The sequence below is a fragment of the Leptonychotes weddellii genome, chromosome X, assembly GCF_054177405.1.
Source record: "Leptonychotes weddellii isolate Sample4059 chromosome X, ASM5417740v2, whole genome shotgun sequence".
In the NCBI taxonomy this organism is placed as follows: Eukaryota; Metazoa; Chordata; class Mammalia; order Carnivora; family Phocidae; genus Leptonychotes; species Leptonychotes weddellii.
In genome coordinates this window covers 63612694-63634345 of record NC_138385.1, presented here as the reverse complement: position 1 = coordinate 63634345, position 21652 = coordinate 63612694, and the positions used below count along the sequence as shown (strand labels likewise).

At 36.4% G+C, this 21652-nt stretch overlaps 1 protein-coding gene across 9 annotated transcripts in view; it reads right to left on the bottom strand.

The window, feature by feature from the left end:
• Positions 1-21652, bottom strand: part of ARHGEF9 (Cdc42 guanine nucleotide exchange factor 9) — a 202578-nt gene that overhangs the window by 9761 nt on the left and 171165 nt on the right. For all 9 annotated transcript variants that reach the window (XM_081808797.1, XM_031033070.2, XM_031033077.2 and 6 more), the window contains one exon: positions 12907-12975. In XM_081808797.1, coding sequence (XP_081664923.1) covers positions 12907-12975 — 69 coding nt within the window. The remainder of the gene's footprint in view (positions 1-12906; positions 12976-21652) is intronic.

Here is a 21652-nt window from a genome sequence, read left to right as displayed (position 1 = left end):
TCCCATCAAAATTCCAACGACATTTTTCAAAGTGCTGGAACCAACAATCCTAAAATTTGTATGGAATCAGAGAAGACCCTGAATTGCCAAGGAAATGTTGAAAAAGAAAAACAAAGCTGGGGGCATCACGTTGCCCGATTTCAAGCTATATTACGAAGCAGTGATCACCAAGACAGCATGGTACTGGCACAAAAACAGACATATAGACCAATGGAACAGAAAAGAGAGTCCAGATATGGACCCTCAACTCTATGGTCAAATAATCTTCGACAAAGCAGGAAAAATTATGCAATGGAAAAAATACAGTCTCTTCAATAAATGGTGCTGGGAAAATTGGACAGCCACGTGCAGAAGAATGAAACTCAACCATTCTCTAACACCATACACAAAGATAAACTCCAAATGGATGAAAAACCTCAATGTGAGACAGGAATCCATTCAAATCCTAGAGGAGAACATAGGCAGTAACCTCTTTGACATCGGCCACAGCAACTTCTTTCAAGATACATCTCCAAAAGCTAGTGAAACAAAAGCAAAAATGAACTTTTGGGACTTCATCAAGATATTTTTAAATTTTTTGACGAACCCCCCATCCTATTGTCCATACTGGCTGTACAACTTACATTCTCACAGTATACAGTGGTTCCTTTCTCTCCATATCCTTGTTAGTCCTCATTATTGCTTGTCTTTTGAAAGCCATTCTAACAGGTGTGACATGATATCTCATTGTAGTTATTTAAATTTCCTGATGATTAGTGTGATGCTGGGCACCTTTTCATGTACTTATTAGCCTTTGAATATTTTCTTTGGAAAAGTATCCATTCAGGTCCTTTACCTCTTTTTTAATTGGGTTATTTGTGGGTTTTTGCTATTGAGTAGTATGAGTTCCTTTAATATTTTGGATATTAACCCCTTATCACATACTATGTAGTTTGCAAATATTTTTCCCATTCCATAGGTTGCTTTTTTATTTTGTTGATTTTTGCTGTGCAGAACCTTTAAATTTGATGTGATCTCACTTGTTTTTCTTTTGTTACTTGTGCTTTATGTGTCATGTCCAATAATTCATTGCCAAAACCAATGTCAAGATCTTTGTCCCATGTTGTCTTATAGTAATTGATGATTCCAGGCTTTATATTTAAGTCTTTAAGCCATTTTACATTAATTTTTATGAGTGGTGTAACATAGGGGTCTAGTTCTTCCTTTTGCATGTGACTATCTAATTTTCCCAGAACCACTTATTGAAGAGACTGTCCTTCTTTATTGAATATTCTTGGCTCCCTTGTCAAATTTTACTTGATTGTATATGCATGGATTCATTTCTGGGATCTAAATTCTTTTCTTTTGGTCTGTGTATCCGTATTTTTCTCAGTGCTAAACTGTTTGGTTACCACAGTTTTGTAATATAGCTTTTTTTTAAGATTTTATTGATTTACTTGACAGAGAGTGCGAGAGAGCACAAGCAGGGGGAGCTGCAGAGGGAGAGGGAGAAGCAGACTCCCTGCTGAGCAGAGAGCCTGATGTGGGGCTCAATTCCAGGACCCTGAGATCATGACCTGAGCTGAAGGCAGACGGTTAACCGACTGAGCCACCTAGGTGCCCCTGTAATATAGCTTTAAGTCAGAAAGTGTGATGGTTCCAGCTTTGTTCTTTCTCAAGATTGCTTTGGCTATTCACAGTCTTTTATGGTTCCATACAAATTTCAGAATTGTTTTTCTTATTTCTGTAAAAAATGTCATTTGAATCTTGATAGGAAATGCACAGAACCTATAGAATGGTTTTGGGTAGTACAGACATTTTAACAATATTAATTCTTCCAATCTACAGGCACAGGATATCTTCTATTTTTGTTAATTTTTTTCATAAATGTCTTAGAGTTTTCAGTGAACACATCTTTCACCTCCTTGGGTAGATTTAGTCCTAAGTATTTTATCATTTTTGATACTATTATAAATGGATTGTTTTATTTTGTTTTTTGAATAATTCATTGTTGGTGTATAGATGCTACTGAATTTTGTATGTTGATTTTGCATCCTAAAACCTTACTGAATTCATTGATTAAATCTAACAGTTTTTTGATAGAGTCTTTAGGATTTTCTACATACAAAATCCTTTCTTTTTCTTTTGTCTTTTTTCCGTGACTGCCAACTCCAGCCCTTTAGTAGTCCATGCCACTGGTCCTTAGGTGTGAGACCCTAGTCCTGATTTGCCCTCTGGGCTTCTCCCACAGAGTCCCCTCCAATCCCTGGTCTCTCCTGTCCAGGCCTTCAGCCAGCCCTGTTGTTCCCTAGCCCCCTTCTTCCCCAGTGAGGGCTCCATAGCTTAATTCTGCTTGAGCACTATATTCCTCTGTTCTCCTTGCTATAAAACTTCTGACTCTCTTGTCTTAATCTGCCAGATGGGGAATATATTCTCCCCTCCCCTGCCCTTTCTTTCTTTATTTTCTGAAACCTATTTGCCTTCCCTGAGTCTTCAAACTAAAATCAGAGCTATAAAGCACACCATGCCAGGCATAATGAAATGTAATCTCTGTTCAAAATGTTTATTCATACTGTATTCTAAATGTTTGGTTTTGTGTGCTGAAGATTTTACCAGTAGCAACAAGCCATTAGACAAATAAGTATCAAGTGCAAATCAAGTTAGACCAGCCAAAGGTCACATTCAAAATTACTGGTCAGAACAGATAAATCCAAAGTGGAAAGTGGAAAGGAATTTCCTTCTAATTAGGAAATAGGGTTTTATATATCCTCTCCATCAATATGTTTTGTCTTTCTTTTTATCTTCTATGTATAAAGAAAGAAGTATCCAGAGAATGGGGAGGTTGAAAAAGCAAATTAAATTCATCTGTATAGTTAATCTCATTTGCAGTCTAGGCCAGTTATGATTCTCAAACTTGAGCCTGTATCAGAATCACCTGTTGTAGGTCTGGGGAAGGGCCTGATAATTTATGTTTCTAATACATTCTCACATGTTACTGATGCTGTTGGTCTGAGGACCACACTTTGAAATCAGGAAGTGAGTCCTCCTGCTTTGTTCTTCCTTTTCAATATTGTTTTAGACATTGTGGCCAGATGGCCAACAGACACATGAAGAGATGCTCGACATCACTAATCATCAAGGAAATGCAGATAAAAACCACTATGAGATATCACCTTACAGCTGTCAGAATGGCTAAAAGAAAAAAGACAAAAAATAACAAGTGTTGGCGAGGACGTGGAGAATCCTTGTGCCCTGTTGGTACAAATGTAAATTGATACAGTGACTGTGGAAAACTGTATGGAATGTCCTCAAAAAATTCAAAATAGAAATATTATATTACCCAATAATTGGATATCAAACAAAAAACAAAAACACTAATTCAAAAAGATAGGCATACATCCCTATGTTTATTGCAACACTATTTACAATAGCCAAGATTTGGAAGCAACCTAAATGTCCATCAGCAGAAGAATGGATAAGGAAGATGTATATAAGGTGTTTGTGTGTGTGTGTGTGTGTGTGTGTATAATGGAATATTACACAACTATAAAAAGGGATGAGATCTTGCCATTTGCAACAACATAGGCGAACCTAGAGGGTATTATGCTAAGTGAATTAAGTCAGACTGGGAAAGACAAATACCATATGATTTTACTCTTACGTGGAATCTAAAAACAAATCAAATGAATAAACAAACAAAAAGTAGAATCAGACCTATGAATACAGAGAAATGACAGTTGCCAGAGGAAAGGGGGGTAGGCAAAATGCATAAAGGGAAGTAGGAGATACAGGCTTCCAGATGTGGAATGAATAAGTCCTGGCACAGAATAAGGAATACAGTAAATTATATTATAATAGAATTGTATGGTGACAGGTGGCAGCTACACTTGTGGTGAGCACAACATAATGTATAGAGAAATTGAATCACTATGTTGTACACCTGAAACTAATGTAACATTGTATATCAACAATACTAAATAAAAAATAAACTAAAAATAATCAGCTGGTCAGTTTCTACAAAGAAGTTGACTGTGATTGAGGGATTACTTTGAATCTATAGATCAATTTGGGGAATATTGCCATTTTAGCAAAATGAAGTCTTATAATTCATGAACATGGGATGTTTTGCTATGTAGAGCTTTTCAAATATATTTCAACAATGTCTTGTAGTGTGCAGAGAATAAATTTTATACTTGTTTTATTAAATTCATTCCTAAATATTTTGTTAACATTATAAATGGATTTTCTTAATTTCTTAATTCCTGCAACTTTGCTGAATTCATTTATTAACTCCAATAGTGGTGTGTGTGTGTATACTGTAGAGTTTTCTATATGTAAGATTGTGTTATCTGCAAACAGAGGCACATTTTACCTCTTCCTTTCCAAACTGAATGCCTTTTGTTTCTGCTTCTTGCCTAATTGCCTTGGCCAGAACCTCCAGAACAATGTTGAATGGAGGTGATGAGACTGGACATCTTTGCCTTTTCCTGATCTTAGGGGGAAAAGCATCAGTCTCTCATCACTGAGCATGGTGTTAGTTGTGGGTGTTTTGTAGATGCTCTTAAATACATAAATGTTGTCATAGTCAAACAGAATCAATTTTACTTCCTCCTTTCTGATTTGGATACAATTTCCTTCTTTTTTCTTACCTGATTGCTCTCTGCTTAAGACTTCTAGTACTGTGTTGCATAGGAGTGGTGAGATTGGGCACCACTGTGTTCTTATATTAGAAAAACAGCTTTCAAACTTTCACCATTAAATATGATGTTAGTTGTGGATTTGCCATATATTGCCTTTATTATATTGAGATATTTCCTTCTATACCTAATTTGATGAGAGTTCTTATCATGAAAGGATATGCTTTTTCAGGATCTATTGAGATGATTATATGATTTTTATCTTTCTATTAATGTGGTGTATTACAATTTTTTGAGTTGCATATGTTAAGCCATCCTTGCATCTCAGTAATGAATCCCACTTGATGATGTTGTATGATCCTTTTAATGTGCTTGTATTTGGTTAGCTAGTATTTTGTTAAGAAATTTTGCATCAGGAATATTGTCCTGTGGTTTTCTTTTCCTAAAGTGTCCTTATCTGGATTTGGTATCAGTGTAATGCTCGTCTCATAAAATGAGTTTGGGAGTATTCCTTTCTCTTCAATTTTTTTGAAGAGTTTGAGAAGGATTGACAGTCTTTAAATTCTCGGTACAATTCACCAGTGAAACCATTTATTCTTGGGCTTTTCTTTGTTGGGAGGTTTCTGCTTACTAATTCAATCTTTTTACTCATTTTTGGTATGTTCTTTTTTCATAATTCAATCTTGATATATTGGATGTTTTTTTTTTGGAAATTATTCATTTCTTCTAGGTCATCCAATTTGTTAGTATATACTTGTTCACAGAATCACTCTCATGATTCTATTTCTGTGGCATCATATGTAACATCTCCTGTTTAATTTCTGATTTTATTTAAGTCTTCTCCCTCTTTCTTAGTCTAGCTAAGTTTGTCAATTTTGTTTATCTTTTCAAAAACCAGCTCTTAATTTAATTGATCTTTTCTATTGTTTTTCTGGTCTCTATTTCTCCTCTGATATTTGTTATTTCTTTTTTCCTGCCAACATTGGGCTTAAATTTTCTTCTTTTGCTTGTTCCTTGAAGTGTAAAGTTAGGTTGCTTATTTGATTGTTTTTTTCTTTGTGTAGGCATTATGGCTATAAACTTCCCTCCTAGAACTGATTTTGCTACATCTAATAACTTGGTATGTTGTGTTTTCACTTACATTTATCTCAAGATATTTTTTTTTATTTTCCTTTTGATTTCTTCTTTACCTCATTGGTTGTTCAGGAGTGTGTTGTTTAATTTCCACATATTTGTGAACTTTACAGTTTTCCTCCTGTTGTCAATTTCTAGTTTCACACCATTGTGGTTGAATGATACTTGATAAGATTTCAGTCTTCTTAAATTTGTAAGACTTGTTTTGTGACCTAACACATACTACCCTAGAGCATGTTCCATTTGTACTTGAGAAAATAGCTGCTGCTATTGGATGGCATGTTCCTTACATGTCTTTTAGTTCCTTTTGGTCTAAATATATTTCCAGTCCAATGCTTTCTTAATCATTTTTTGTCTAGGTGATCTATCAATTGTTGCTATTATCATATTTCTATTTCTTCCTTCAGATATGTTAGTATTTGCTTAATATATTTAGGTGCTCCATATTGGGTACATATATATTTAAAATTTATATATTATGTTCTGGGTACATATATATTATATCTTGATGAATTGACCCTTTATCATTATATAATGACCTTCTTTGTCTCTTGTGACAGTTTTTGACTTGTAGTCTATTTATCTGATGTAAGTATCACATAAATACCCTTGCTCTCTTTTTGGCTTCCACTTGTATGGAATATCTTTTTCCATCCCTTAACTTTGAGGCTGTGTGTATCCTTAAAGATTAACTTAGTCCTTTGTAGGCAATGTATAGTTGTGTCTTGTATTTTTATCCATTCAGCCATTCTATGCACGTTGACAAGAGAATTGAATCTATTTACATGCTGGAGGGGAGGTGGGTGGGTGGATGGGCTAAATGGGTGATGGGCATTAAAGGAAGGCCCTTGTTGGATGAGCACTGGGTGTTATATGTAAGTGATGAATCACTAAATTTTACTCCTGAAACCAGTACTACACTACATGCTAACTAACTTGAATTTAAATAAAAATAAACTGTAGAAAAAAATAATAAAGTAATTATTGATAGGTAAAGACTTACTATTGTCATCTTATTATTTTCTGTTTTATAGTTATTTTGTTCTTTTCTTCCTCTCTTGCTATCTTCCTTTATGAATCGATGGTTTTCCTAACAGGTATGCTTTGATTCACCTCTTTTTTGTGTGTGTATCTACTGTAAGTGCTTGCTTTGTTGTTACAATGAGGTTTACATAAAACACCTTATAGTTACAATAGTCCATTTTATACTGATAAAAAATTAACTTTGGATACATAAAACTCTTTCTCCCTCTCTCATTCTATCCCTCTTTCTGGGAAAGTCTTTCTCCTTCATTTCTAAACCTTCCTGGGTATAGTGTTCTTGGTTGACAGTTTTCTTCTTTCAGAACTTTGAAAGAAGAACATCCCACTCTCTCCTGGTCTGCTAGGTTCCTGCTGAGAAATCTTTGAATAGTCTTATGTGGGTTTCCTTGTATATGAGGATTTTTTTCTCTTGCTGCTTTTAATCTTTTCTCTTTGACTTTGATTTTGGAGAGTTTTATAATGTATCTTGAAGATCATTTGTGTTAAAATTGTTTGGAAGCCAATGAACTTCAAGAAGCTGAAAATTCAAATACCTATCCAGAATTGGAAATTTCTCAGCTGTTATTTTTTTTAAGATTTTATTCATTTATTTGACATAGAGAGACACAGCGAGAGAGGGAACACAGGCAGGGGGAGTGGGAGAAAGAGAAGCAGGAGGCTCCCCGCTGAGCAGGGAGCTTGATGCGGGGCTCCATCCCAGAACCCTGGGATCATGATCTGAGCCGAAGTCAGATGCTTAATGACTGAGCCACCCAGGCATCCCTGTTATTTCTTTAAATAATCTTTCCTCCCCTTTCTCCCTCTTTTCTTCTTTTGGGACTGCAATATTTTATAGATTGCTTCTCTTAATTTTATCCCATTAACTCCCATAGGCTTTCTTCACTTTTTTAAAATTATTTTTTCTTTGTTTTACTCTGGACAATTTCAAAAGACCTGTCTTTGGCCTCACAAATTCTTTCTTCTGCTTGTTCAAATCTGTTGTTGATGTTCTCCATTGCATCTTTTTTTTTTTTTCATTTCATTCATTGTATTCTTCAGCTCTATAATTTCCATTTGGTTCTTATGATATTTACTCTCTGTTAAATTTCTTGTTTTGTATATTGTTTTCCTGATTTTGTTGAATTGTCTCTCTATGCTTTCTTGTAGCACAATGAGCTTCCTTTAAAAAACTATTTTTGAAATGTTTACTGGAAAAAATTGTATATCTCCATATCTTTGGGGGTCAGTTTCTAAAAAATTGTGTTCCTTTGGTGATGTCATGTTTCCTCAATTTTTCATGTTTCTTGTAGTCTTGAGTTGCTGTCTTTGCATTTGAAAAAGTACTCACTTCCTCTAGTCTTTATTGACTTGCCTCTTTTTTCTATGCATCTAATCATGTTTGTTTGTTTGTTTGTTTTCTTCTCCATGGGTAGTCTGGAACTTTTCTGCTGGACTTTTGAACTTTCACAAAAGCACACTCATCTGTGGGTGACTGTCAAAATCAGTGTTTTTTTAGGGGGAAGACAGTAGAAAATTATTCTGCCATTTTGATGATGTCCTTTAACAGGCAATTTTCAAAGGTGGTAAGTGTCAGAAAGATGAGCGTACTGGGTGCCAACAAATGATATGAAAATATTAGGGAGAAAGTTTGGGAAGTGTTCATTTTGATTTCTCAATTAAGCTTTTTATTTTGAGAGTATTATAGGTTTACATGCAGTTGTAAGAAACAATACAGAGATATACTTTGTAGTCTTTACTCAGTTTCTTCAATGATAACATTTTGCAAAACTGTAGTACAAAATTACAACCAGGATATTAACATTGTTACAAGACACAGAGAAGAGATAGGACATTTCTATATCACAAAATCACTAGTTACTCTTCCATAACCACACTTACTTCTCTCCTGATCTCACCCCCCCTTAACCATTGGCAACTACTAATCTGTTCACCATTACTAAATGATAATATTTCAAGAATGTTATATAAATGGAGTCATACCATATATAACTTTTGGAGATTGGCTTTTCTCATGCAGCATAATTCCTTGGAGATTCACCCAAGTTGTTCCATATACCAATAGTTGGCTCCTTTTTATTCATGAGTAATATTCCATGGTATGGGTATACCATAATTACTCACCCATTGAAAGACATCTGGGATGGTTCCAGTTTGGGCTATCATGAACAAAGCTGCTATAAACATTTGTTTAGAGTTTTTTTTTTTTTCTCCAAGATTTTATTTAAATTCAAGTTAGTTAACATATAGAGGGTTTTTTTGGTGAAAGTTTTCATTTCTCTGGGACAACTGCCCAGGAGTATAATTGCTGGGTATATGGTAGTGGTATGTTTTGTGTCTAAGAAACCACCATACTATTTTCCAGAGTGGCTGTACCATTTAGTATTCTCACCAGCAAGGTATAAATGATTCAGTTCCTCTACACCCTTGCCAGCATTCGGTGTTGTCACTATTTTTTATTTTAGCCTTTTTAATAGGTGTGTAGTGATATCTCATTGTGGTTTTCATTTGTATTTCTCCAATGATTAATAATGTTGAACATTTTTTCATGTGTTTAACTGTCATCTATATAATCCTCTTCAGTAAAATATCCATCTTTTGCCCATTTTGTAATTGGAGTATGTATTTTTTTTTTTTTACTGCTGAGTTTTGAGAGTTCTTTATATATTCTAGATACTAGTGTTTTTTCAGATATATGGTTTGCAAATATTTTTCCTAGCCAGTAACTTGTCTTTTCATCCTCTTCATATGGTCTTTCATAGAGCAAAAATGTCTATTTTGAGGAGGTCCATTGTATCAATTTTTCATTTCATGGTTCAAGCTTTTGGTGTCAAGTCTAAGAACTTCTTTGCCTAGCTCTAGATTCTGAAGATTTTCTCCTTTTTAAAAAAAGTTTTGTAGCTTTAAATTTAAGTCCATTATCCATTCTGAGTTCATTTTTGTAAGGTATGAGTTTAGGTTGAAGTTTATTTTTGGTCTATGGCTGAAGCAGCATTTGTTGAAAAGACTACCCTTCCTCCACTAAATTTCTTTTGCATCTTTATCAAAAATTACTTGGGCATATTTGTGTAGGTCTATTTCTGGCTTCTCTATTCTCTTCCACTAATACAATATGTCTATCCTTCTGCCAATACCACACTATCTTGGTTATTGTAGCTATATAGTTTGTGTTAAAATCAGGATAGACTGAGTACCCCAACTTTACTCTTCTTTTTCAAGATTATTTTAGTTACTTTAGGATATTCATTTGATTTTGAGATAGTCCTATAGCCTCTGGAGATGGGAGCTTTGCTCATGGCCCTAGGGAGCTCCATGATGACAGACTGAAATAGGTTGATAGACCAGGAATTAGTATTCAAATTCCAATAAGTTATACATCAATTCTTAAAACTAAGACAGTGTAAAAGATAAACATAAAGTAGAAAGGCCTTCCTTGGAGCTAGGCTTTGTCCTCTTTGCTTATCTTACAGACAGGCTTCCCCTCCTCCAGAGCAGTAGACTGAGTTAATAAGGTCCTATGGCATTATAGATGGGGTTAGAAGAGAACACTAGAATAATTTCCTATCCAATTACATCTGCATTAGAGAAATCTTAAAAACAATGCTCCCATAACTTCCAGAAAGTGGTCATTGGAAGGGTTAAAGAAACTTGCTTTTGTGGGTATCTGAAAGAATTCCCTTCTTGTTCTTCCCATGTACATAATATCACTATTGAATTCCTAAGTTTGACAATTGTTTCCACATGTGTAGTTACCTTGAGTCTCAAAATATATCAGTCATTACAGTCCTGGACTAGGAGAGTCTTGAAAACTAGAAATAGAAATAATGGAGGGGATGCGTAGGAATTTTGGGAGGTTTGAAACTAAATGAGTTTCTTTGAAAACTTTAGAATTGTTAAAGGTGGAAAGCTGTTCATGTGAACCATTGTTTAGATACTGGGGAATAAGAGAGGACCTGAAAGGAATAGCCTTGTGACTAGACAGGTGGAAAAGGAAACTGACACAAAGGCTTGGTATGAGTGAGCAGGACTGTTTTCTGGTTTATTGCTTTGTGGATGTTCCTTTGCTTTAAGAGTTCATAGTGAAAAAAAAGAACAGCCAGCCTCAGGCTTGAGGGAACCTAAGCTGAGGTAAAGGGGTCCTATCCCATCATGAAGGTCAGTGTGGTGAGGACAGTGGAGGGGATCAGAGTAAGAGAAGTTCAAGCATTAAGAGCCTCCAGGAAACAAGCAAGCCACTAGGACAGTAGCCTTTTTTATAACCTGAGGACTCCCCGACTGGCTGGGGTTCTGTTCTGCTTATATCTCTATGGAAGGAGCACAGTCTCTCACAGGGTTGCCCTACTCATCCAAACCATATCTTCACTGACATTAACTCCAGATAGCTTTCTAACACTATCTCTCATGTTTCACTCCTGAGAGGTTAGGTGTGATTGCCTTTAATTCCCTATCTGAAGATAATTACATTTCCATGATGAGAGAAAGAGCCAATGAGTGCCTCCCAAGGGCAAGAAACAAAAGCAGTTAAAAGGAAGGCATGTCCAGCCAGAGGGGTCCCAGCTAGGTGCACTGTTTAATTGGAGATCAGATATTCACAGGCACACAGCTTCCTCAGTGGAAAGGAGCTTCATTTGGGAATAATTAAGGGTGCTTTATGTGGCCACTGGAATTTCAGGCAACTTGAATCTAATCATTTTGTATGGTGACTCATTCTGAACCAAATAGACTACTGAGAAAGCGGAGGAAGGGCCTGGGGAAAATGATAGTGGTGGTCAGTAATAGAAGCAGCTGTCAATAATTGAGGTGGGACAAAAAAAGTAAGCTGTTCTTTCCCAGCATAGAGAATCAGCAGAACCCTGAGATGGTGAGGGAAGAACAGTGGACTTAGAATCAAGATGAGTTAAGTTCACAATCACTTCACCCCAAAGATCTTGTTTCCTCATCTGGAAAATGAGGCTAATAATGCCTACCTTTTCAGAAGTACCATAAAGATAAAATTAAAGAACTTATATAAAATGACTGGTACTGAAGAGGCTCATGAATAAACAAAGGGTAGTTACTTCCTTTTGTTCAACTAAGCATTTTAATTATGTCTAGTTCACGAAAATGAGAAAATAAAGCTTCATTTCATAATCAAATCGATTCTTAAGGTATTTTCCTTTTTTTTTTTTTGAGAGAGAGAGAGAGAGAGTGTCAGTGTGGGCACACGGGGGAGGGGGTGGGAAGGGAGGGGCAGAGGGAGAGGGAGAGAGAATTTTAAGCAAGCCCCACACCCAGTGTGGAGCTCCACACCCAGTGATCGATCGGGGCTCGATCTCACGACCTGAGCCAAAATCAAGAGTCAGACAACCGACTGAGCCACCAGGCACCCCTATTTTCCTTTTTTAAGTACTTTAGTTTATGGTTCAGAGAAAGAGAATAAATATCTGAATCTTCTGTCTTGGTTCAGTTTGAAGTTCTCTATTCTTTTTTTTTTTTTAAAGATTTTATTTATTTATTTGAGAGAGAGAATGAGAGAGAGCGAGTACATGAGAGGGGGTAGGGTCAGAGGGAGAAGCAGACACCCCGCGGAGCAGGGAGCCCGATGCGGGACTCGATCCCGGGACTCCAGGATCATGACCTGAGCCGAAGGCAGTCGCTTAACCGACTGAGCCACCCAGGCGCCCTGAAGTTCTCTATTCTGATTTGAGACTCCTAACCTTGAAAATGTCCCCAAACAAATGAAAGAAAATTGTATACATATTCCAAATATACTTATTAATAAAAATTACATTATTATTGTCTATCTCTCTCTAAATTGTGAATAAAGTTTAGTTTTTCTCTCTCTTTTATTTATGTAAAAATGAAAAGAAATAGAAATTCTATTTTTTCTTGTACCCAAAGAACTATTTTTGGACATAAATACCTTACACTATTTACTCCTAAGCCTTATGTCTTTAAGACCATTTGCCACTTGTCATCAGGGACACCTGGAAACCCAGACACTCCCCATCACCCCAAGTGAACTTCAGCCTGGAAACAAGCCTGGGGATATACAATCACATGGTTTATGGCTTCCCAGTCTCACAAAGAGAGTAAGTGGGGCTGCTGGGGTGGCAGTGGTTAAAGGCAGCTTTACCTTTTTGTTTAGGGACTTTTCTCACAGTCATTGCAGCCTGCCTCTTCTGGTTTTCAGAAATTTCAAAGCCTATAACATAAAAATACATGACTGTTATAAAAAACATAGACCTTTCTTAAATGTACAAATTAGTACAACTTTTCTGAAGGAGTAATTTTGGCAAGATATATCAAAAGTCTTGAAAAGCAAATAAATAAATGGTGAGAACTTGAACAAATATTTAGCTATAACAATGCATTTCATAGTATACAGGGGCAAAAAAAAAATTGAGAACATGAGTTAAGAGGCTGTTAAATGAAGAACGGATGAATAAAGTATGGTGTGAAGTGGAAAAATATTTCACAACCAAAAGCAAAAACATAGACAAGGAAATAATGAGTCAAAGGATAAGAGATTATAATAAGAAAATTTTTTAAAGAAAAGTTTCAAAAGGAAGAAAAAATCAAATAGCAAAAAGTAATAAAGTAACAGAAATGTCTATTCAAGTCCTTTGTCCATTTTTAAAATTAAGTTATTTGATATTTTGCTATTGAGTTGTAAGAGTTCCTTCTATATTTTGGAAATTGACCTCCTATCATATATATCATTTGCAAATATTTTCTCTGATGCCATAGGTTGCCTTTTCATTCTGTTCCTTTGCTGTGCAAAATAATTTTATTTTGCTGTAGTTTTGCTTTGTTGACTGTGCTTCTGGTGTCATATCCAAAAAAATCATTGCCAAGATCAATGCCAAGAAGCTCTTTCCCTATGTTTTCTTCTAGGAGTTTCACAGTTTTGGGTCATACAGTTAAGTCTTTGATACATTTTGAGTTAATTTTCATTTATGGTGTAAGATAGGAATTCAATTTCATTCTTTTGCCTGTGGATATCCAGTTTTCCCAGCACAATTTATTGAAGAAACCATCCTTTCCCAATTGTGCATTCTTGGTACTACTGTCAAACATATGTTGACTGTATATGTGTGGGTTTATTTCTAGGCTCTCTATCCTATTCCATTGGTCTATATCCTGTCTTTATGCCAGTACCATAGTGTTTTAATTAATGTAGCTTTGTAATATATTTTGACATGATACCTCCAGCTTTGTTCTCCTCTCTCAAATATCTTTAGCTATATGATGGGTCTTTTGTGGTTCCACATGAATTTTAGGATTGTTATTTCTATTTCAGTAAAAAAAAAAAATACCACTGGAGTTTTGATAAGATCACATTAAATCTATTGCTGGCATTGGGTAAAATGGACATTTTAACAATATTAAGTCTATTTATTTATGTGTTCTTTAATTTCTTTCAGCAAGGTTTTATAGTTTTTGGTGTACAAGTCTTTCACCTCCTTGGTTAAGTTTATTCCTAAATATAATCACATCCATTTTGATATGATTATAATTGGGACTGTTTGCTTAATTTCTTTTTCAGATAGTTCATTGTTAGTGTATAGAAACACAATTGATTTTTGTACGTTGATTTTGTACCCATCAACTCTACTGAATTCATTTATTAAATATAGAAGTTTTTTCTGAGGAGTCTTTAAGGTTTTCTATATATAAAATAATGTCATCTACAAACAGAAATAATTTTACTTCTTCCTCTCCCATTTAGATGCTTTTTATTTTTTTCTTGCCTAATTTTCTCTGGCTGGGACTTCCACTACTATGTCGAATAGAAGTGGTGAAAATGGGCATCCTTTTGTCATTGATCTAAGAGGAAAAGCTTTCAGTTTTTCCCCCTTGAGTATGATGTTAGCCATGGGCCTTTGGATATATGGCTTTTATTATGTTCAGGTAAATTCCTTCTATACAGAGTTTGTTGTGAGTCTTTTTTATCAGGAAAGAAGGATAAATTATGTCAAATATTTTTCCTACATCTATAGATATGATGATGTGATTTCTATATTTAATTTAATTATATCACATTAATTAATTTGCATATGTTAAGCCATCATTGTAACCCAGGGACAAATCCGACTTGGTCATTGTGTGTGATCCTTTTATTATGCTGCTGAATTCTGTTTGTTGCTGTTTTATCAAAGATTGTTTCATGTGTGTTCATTGGGGATATTGGTCTTTAGTTTTTTGTTGCTTTTTGTTGTTGTTGTTGTTGTTTTGTTTTTGTACTGGAAGACTTAATATTGTTAAAATATCCATTGTGCTGAAGGTCATCTACAAATTCAAAGCAATCCTATCAAGACTCTAGTTCCATTTATGCAAGATATGCATAAGTTCTATAGATCTGCTGTATAACACTGAACCTACAATTAATATTGCTATATTATGCACTTAAAAATATGTTAAGAGCATAGAGCTCATGGTGTTTTTTTTGTTTTGTTTTGTTTTTTTTTAAAGATTTTATTTATTTATTCATGAGAGACAGAGAGAGAGGCAGAGGGAGAAGCAGGCTCCCAAGGAGCAGAGAGCCCGATGCGGGACTTGATCCCAGGACCCTGGGATCATGACCTGAGCCGAAGGCAGACGCTTAACCATCTGAGCCACCCAGGCGCCCGAGCTCATGGTGTTTTTACCACTTAAAAAAACAGGGTAGAGGTCTCCCCACAAAGGAGAAGAAATTCTGCCTCAGCCTTAGCCCATGTATGTGGAGTCCCATCCTTCTCATGATCTTCCTGCCTATAGATGACAGCTTTGGACTACGCCCATGAGTTTGAGCCTGCTCATGATCTTGCATTCTGATTGTCTGCTCCACAGATACTGGAGTTGCTTAGCCAGGTTTTGTAATCACATAAGCCAATTCCTAGAATAAATCTCTTAATAATGCATCTCCTATGAGTTATGCTTCTCAGGTTGAACCCTGACTGATAGAAGGAGTTATAGTTAGATTCTATATTCCTCACTTGGAGAGTTACTTGTGATAAATTAAGTTAAAAAAAACAAGTTACAGAGTAATATGTTTGGTATAATTTTTGTAAGTAAAAAAGTTTTTAAAAAGTCTTATCTGTATACATGCTTATATGAACATAAGTATGGAAATAGGCACACCACACTTATACTGATTATCTCACATAGCATAAGAGTGATAGAGAAGGGAAAATAATGCTAAACTTTATTAAATTTTGTTATGTGTTTAAATGGTTATTAAGGCCATGTATTCATTTTACCATTAAAAGTGAAAATTAAAAAAAAACCAGAAAATTATGACAAATTTATAAGACAGCCATAAAATAATGATTAAAAATATTAAGTGAGCACTGGAGAGGAAAGATGGCAGAGGAGTAGGGGAACCCATTTCAACGGGTCCCCTGAATTTAGCTGGATATCTACCACACCATCCTGAACACCACAAAATCAGCCTGAGATGTAAGAATATATATCTGGATCTCTACAAGCAGAAAAACACCGCCTGTCACCAGGTAGGAAGGGTGGAGTCATGAATCTTCAGGTAGCTATTGGAAGATAAACAGAAGGGGGAGTGAACTTCCATAAGTTGGTTCCCGGAAAGTGATATAACACTGGAGTGCAAAAGCGTCCTGCTGGGGACCAGGAAAAAACTCACAGAGCGCTAGTGGCCTGGAAAGGGCCTTAAAGCAGGACCCAGATAGGATCCAGGAGATGTGGGTTGCACGGTCGCTCACGGTTTTAGAAGCACAAAGGGCAGGAACATGACCAGGCACCTGGGACGACCTCTGAGAGAATCACTGTGGGCACGCACCACAGGAGGTTGCAGTTTTCAGTGGTGCATACAGAAATGGAGACTGTGTCCCAGGAGGGTTTAGTGAAGAGTGCAGACTTTGATTTCTCCACTCTGGGACAGAGGTTTGGGTGCGGCCATTTTTGCTCTGACTCTTAGAAGAGGTACAGAAAGCCTCCAGAGAACAAAAGCTCAAAAAACCGGTTTCCACTGAGCCAAGCACTCTTGGAGAGGGGGCAGGGCAACTCTGCCCAAGCAGGGTTGCCTGAGAAACAGCACTGCAGGACTCTTCCCAAGAAGACAGGCTGGAAGAACAAGAGGAGGACAACCCAATGGTCCCCATAAGACTGTAAAATCCCAACACCAGGGGAAAATAGTATTTTGAGCTCCAGGCTTTGCCTCACGGCTTGTTTATTTTTCAGATACAACTCTCTTTTTCTTTTTATTCTTTCCCTTAGCTTCTTCTCTGTTTTTTTCTTTTCACATTTTTCTCATTTCAACTAGATGTTTAATATACCAACTTAGATTTCATAGTAACTTTTAACTTGTACTTTTTCACACCTATATTTTTTATAGATATATGCTTCATTGTAGTCCTTTTTTCCCTATTCATTCATTCATTCATTACCTGTAGATGTGTGTGTGTGTCTGTATATATATATACAGACACACAAGTTATACTTACCCTGTAATTTTGGGAAGTAGTATATTCTCTAACAAACAGACCGAAATACACCCAGGAACAACTGAAAAACCCTAATTTGTCCACACTGAGAGATTATATCCCCCTTTCCCCTCAACCCTTTTTGGAATTTTTTTTTTAATTTTATAAGTTTTACTCTTGTGTTTCATATTGGCTATGTCTTTTTAGTGGTGGCTTCCGACTGCTCCATATTCTCCAAGGGTGCATCTTGCTTGGGTCGTGGTTGATATTTTGGAATCTGTACATTCGTTCAACCATCCCTCAACAGAATGACTAGGATGAGGAATTCACAACAAAGAAAAGAACCAGAGACAATGGCCTCTGCCACAGATCTAACGGATATGGACAGAAGCAAGATGTCAGAGGTAGACTTCGGGGTAGCAATTATGAAGTCAATAGCTAGGCTTGAAAAAAGCATTAGTGACAATATAAAATCTCTAAGGGCAGAAATGAGATCTAATCAGGCCGAAAGTAAAAATGCTGTGAATGAGATGCAGTCTAAACTGGATACTCTAACAGGCAGGGTAAATAAGGCAGAAGAACGAAATAGTGATCTAGAAGATAGGCTGATAGAAAGGAAGGAAGATGAGGAGGATAGGAATAAGCAACTAGAAGCCCATGAGATAAGAATTAGAGAGATCAATGATGCCATGAAATGATCCAATGTCAGAATTATTGGGATCCCTGAGGGGGTGGAGAGAGAGGACTAGAAGGTATATTTGAGCAAATCATAGCTGAAAACTACCCTAACCTGGGGAAGGAAACAAGCATTCAAGTCCAAGAGGCAGAGAGGACCCCTCCCAAGATCAATAAATATAGACCAACACCCCAGCATATAATACTGAAACTTGCAAATCTTAGAGCCAAGGTAGCTATGCTGAGAGCAGCCAGGGGAAAGAGATTTCTTAAGTACAGAGGGAGGAACATCAGAATAACGTCAAACCTGTCCACAGAGACCTGGCAAGCCAAAAAGGGTTGGCAAGGCATATTCAGGGTAATAAATGAGAAGAACATGCAGCCCAGAACACTTTATTCAGCAAGGCTGTACTTCAAAATGGACAGAGAGACAAAGAGCTTCCAAGAATGGCAGAAACTGAAAGAATATGTGACCAAGCCAGCCCTGCATGAAATAGTAAGGGGGTGTTCTATAAAAGAAGAAAGACCCCAAGAGTAATATAGACCAGAAATTTACAGAGACAATCTATAGAAACAGGGACTTTACAGGCAATATGATGGCAGTAAATTAGTATCTTTCAAAATTAGTATCTTTCACTCCCAACGTGAATGGCCTAAATGTTCCCATGAAACGGCACAGTGTTGCAGATTGGATAAAAAAGACAGGATCCATCCATATGCTGATTACAAGAGACTCATTTTGAACCTAAAGAAACCTCCAGATGGAAAGTGAGAGGATGGAGGACCATTTATCATGCCAATGGACCTCAAAAGAAAGCTGGGGTAGCAATTCTCATATCAGACAGATTTTAACCAAAGGCTGTAGTAAGAGATATAGAGGGGCACTATATCATACTTAAAGGGTTTTTCCAACAAGAAAATCTAACAATGGTAAATATCTATGCCTCCAACATGGGAGCAGCCAACTACATAAGCCAACTGTTAACCAAAATAAAGAATCATATTGATAATAATACATTAATAGTAGGAGACATCAATACTCCACTGTCAGCAATGGACAAATCATCTAAGCAGAAGATCAACAAAGGAACAAGAGCTTTGAAGGAAATATTGGACTAGATGTTCTTTGTAGATATATAAAGAACATTCCATCCTAAAAGAACAGAATACTCATTCTTCTTGAGTGTACACAGAACTTTCTCCAGAATAGATCACATACTGGGTCACAAATCAGGTCTGAACTGATACCAAAAGATTGAGATTATTCCCTGCATATTTTCAGACCACAATGCATTGAAATGGGAACTCAACCACAAGGAAAAATTTGAAAGGAACACAAACACGTAGAGGTTAAAAAGCATCCTGCTAAAGAATGAATGGGTCAACCAGGAAATTAAAGAACTTAAACAAATCATGCAAACCAATGCAAATGAAAACACATTGGTCCAAAACCTATGGGATAATGCAAAGGTGGTCCTTAGAGGGACATAGCATAGCCATCCAAGGCTCTCTCAAAAAGTTAGAAAAATCAAATGCACAAGCTAACCTTACAGCTAAAGGATCTGGAGAAAGAACAGCAAATAAAGCCTAGACCAAGCAGAAGAGAAATAATAAAGATTAGAGCAGAAACCAATGAAATAGAAACTAGAAGAACAATAGAACAGATCAATGAAACTAGAAGATGTTTCTTTGAAAGAATTAAAGTTGATAAACCTCTGGCCAGACTTATCCAAAAGAAAAGAGAAAGGACCCAAATTAATAAAATCATGAATGAAAGCGGAGAGATCACGACCAATACCAAGGAAATAGAGACAATTATTAGAACTTACTACCAGCAGCTATATGCCAACAAACTAGGCCATCTGGAAGAAATGGATGCATTCCTGGAAACTTATCAACCACCAAGCCTGAAACAGGAAGAAATAGACAATCTGAACAGACCAATAACCAGTAAGGAAATTGAAGCAGTAATCAAAAACCTCTGAAAAAACAAGAGTCAAGGGCCAGATGGCTTCCCAGGGGAATTTGACCAAACATTTAAAGAAGAAATCATGTCTATTCTACTGAACCTGTTCCAAAAAATAGAAATGGAAGGAAAACATCCAAACTCATTCTATGAGGCCAGCATTACCCTGATCCCCAAACCAGGCAAAGACCCCATCAAAAAGGAGAATTACAGACCAATATCCTCGATGAACATGGATGTCAAAATACTCAACAAGATCCTAGCCAATAGCATCCAAGAGTACATTAAAAGAATTATCCATCACGACCAGGTAGCATTTATTCCTTGGATGCAAGGGTGGTTCAACATTCACAAAACAATCAGCGTGATAGAGCACATTAATAAAAGAAAAGACAAGTACCATATGATCCTCTCAATTGATGTATAAAAAGGATTTGACAAAATACAGAATCCTTTCCTGATTAAAAGACTTCAGAGTGTAGGGATAGAGGGAACATTCCTCAGTTTCATAAAAATGTATGAAAAGCCTAAACTGAACATCATTCTCAATGAGGAAAAGCTGAGAGCTTTGCCTTAAGGTCAGGAACACAGCAGGGATGCCCACTCTCACCACTATTGCTCAATGTAGTACTAGAAGTCCTAGCATCAGCAATCAGAAAATAAAAAGAAATAAAAGGCATTCAAATTGGCAAAGAAGTCCAAATCTCTCTTCGCAGATGACACCATACTTTATATGGAAAACCCAAAAGACTCTACCCGCAAATTACTAGAACTCATACAGCAATTCAGCAATATGGCAGGATACAAAAATCAATGCACAGATATCAGTTGCTTTTTGATACATTAACAATGTAAGTGTAGAAAGAGAAATTAAGGAATTGATTCCATTTACAATAGCACCAAAAACCATAAGATACCTAGCAATAAACCTAACCAAAGAGGTAAAGCATCTGTACTCTAGAAACTACAGAACACTTATGAAAGAAATTGAGGAAGGTACAAAAACATGGAAAAACATTCCACACTCATGGACTGGAAGAACATTGTTAAAATGTCTATGCTGCATGGAGCAATCTACATTTTCAATGCTATCCATATCAAAATACCATTGGCATTTTTCAAAGAGCTGGAACAAACAATCCTAAAATTTGTATGGAATCAGAAAAGACCCTGAATCGCCAAGGAATGTTGAAAAAGAAAAACAAACCTGGGGGCATCATGTTACTTGACTTCATGCTATATTACAAAGCTATGATCACCAAGACACCATGGTATTGGCACAAAAACAGACATATAGATCAATGGAACAGACTGGAGACTCCAGAAATGGACCCTCAACTCTATGGTCAACTAATCTTTGTGAAATAGGAAAAAATATCCAATGCAAAAAAGACAGTCTCTTTAATAAGTGGTGCTGGGAAAATTGGACAGCCACATGCAGAAGAATGAAACTGGACCATTGTCTCATACCATCCACAAAGATAAACTCCAAATGGATGAAAGACCTCAATGTGAGACAGGAATCCATCAAAATCCTAGAGGAGAACATAGGCAGTAACCTCTTTGACACGGGCCACAGCAACTTCTTTCAAGACACGTCTCCAAAGGCAAGGGAAACAAAAGCAAAAATGAACTTTTGGGACTTCATAGAAATAAAAAGCTTTGTTCAGCGAAAGAAACAGTCAATAAAACTAAGAGGCAACCCACAGAATGGGAAAAGATACTTGCAAATTACCTTACAAATAAAGGGCTGATATCCAAGATCTATAAAGAACTTCTCAGAGTCCATCGTCTCTCATGGTTCA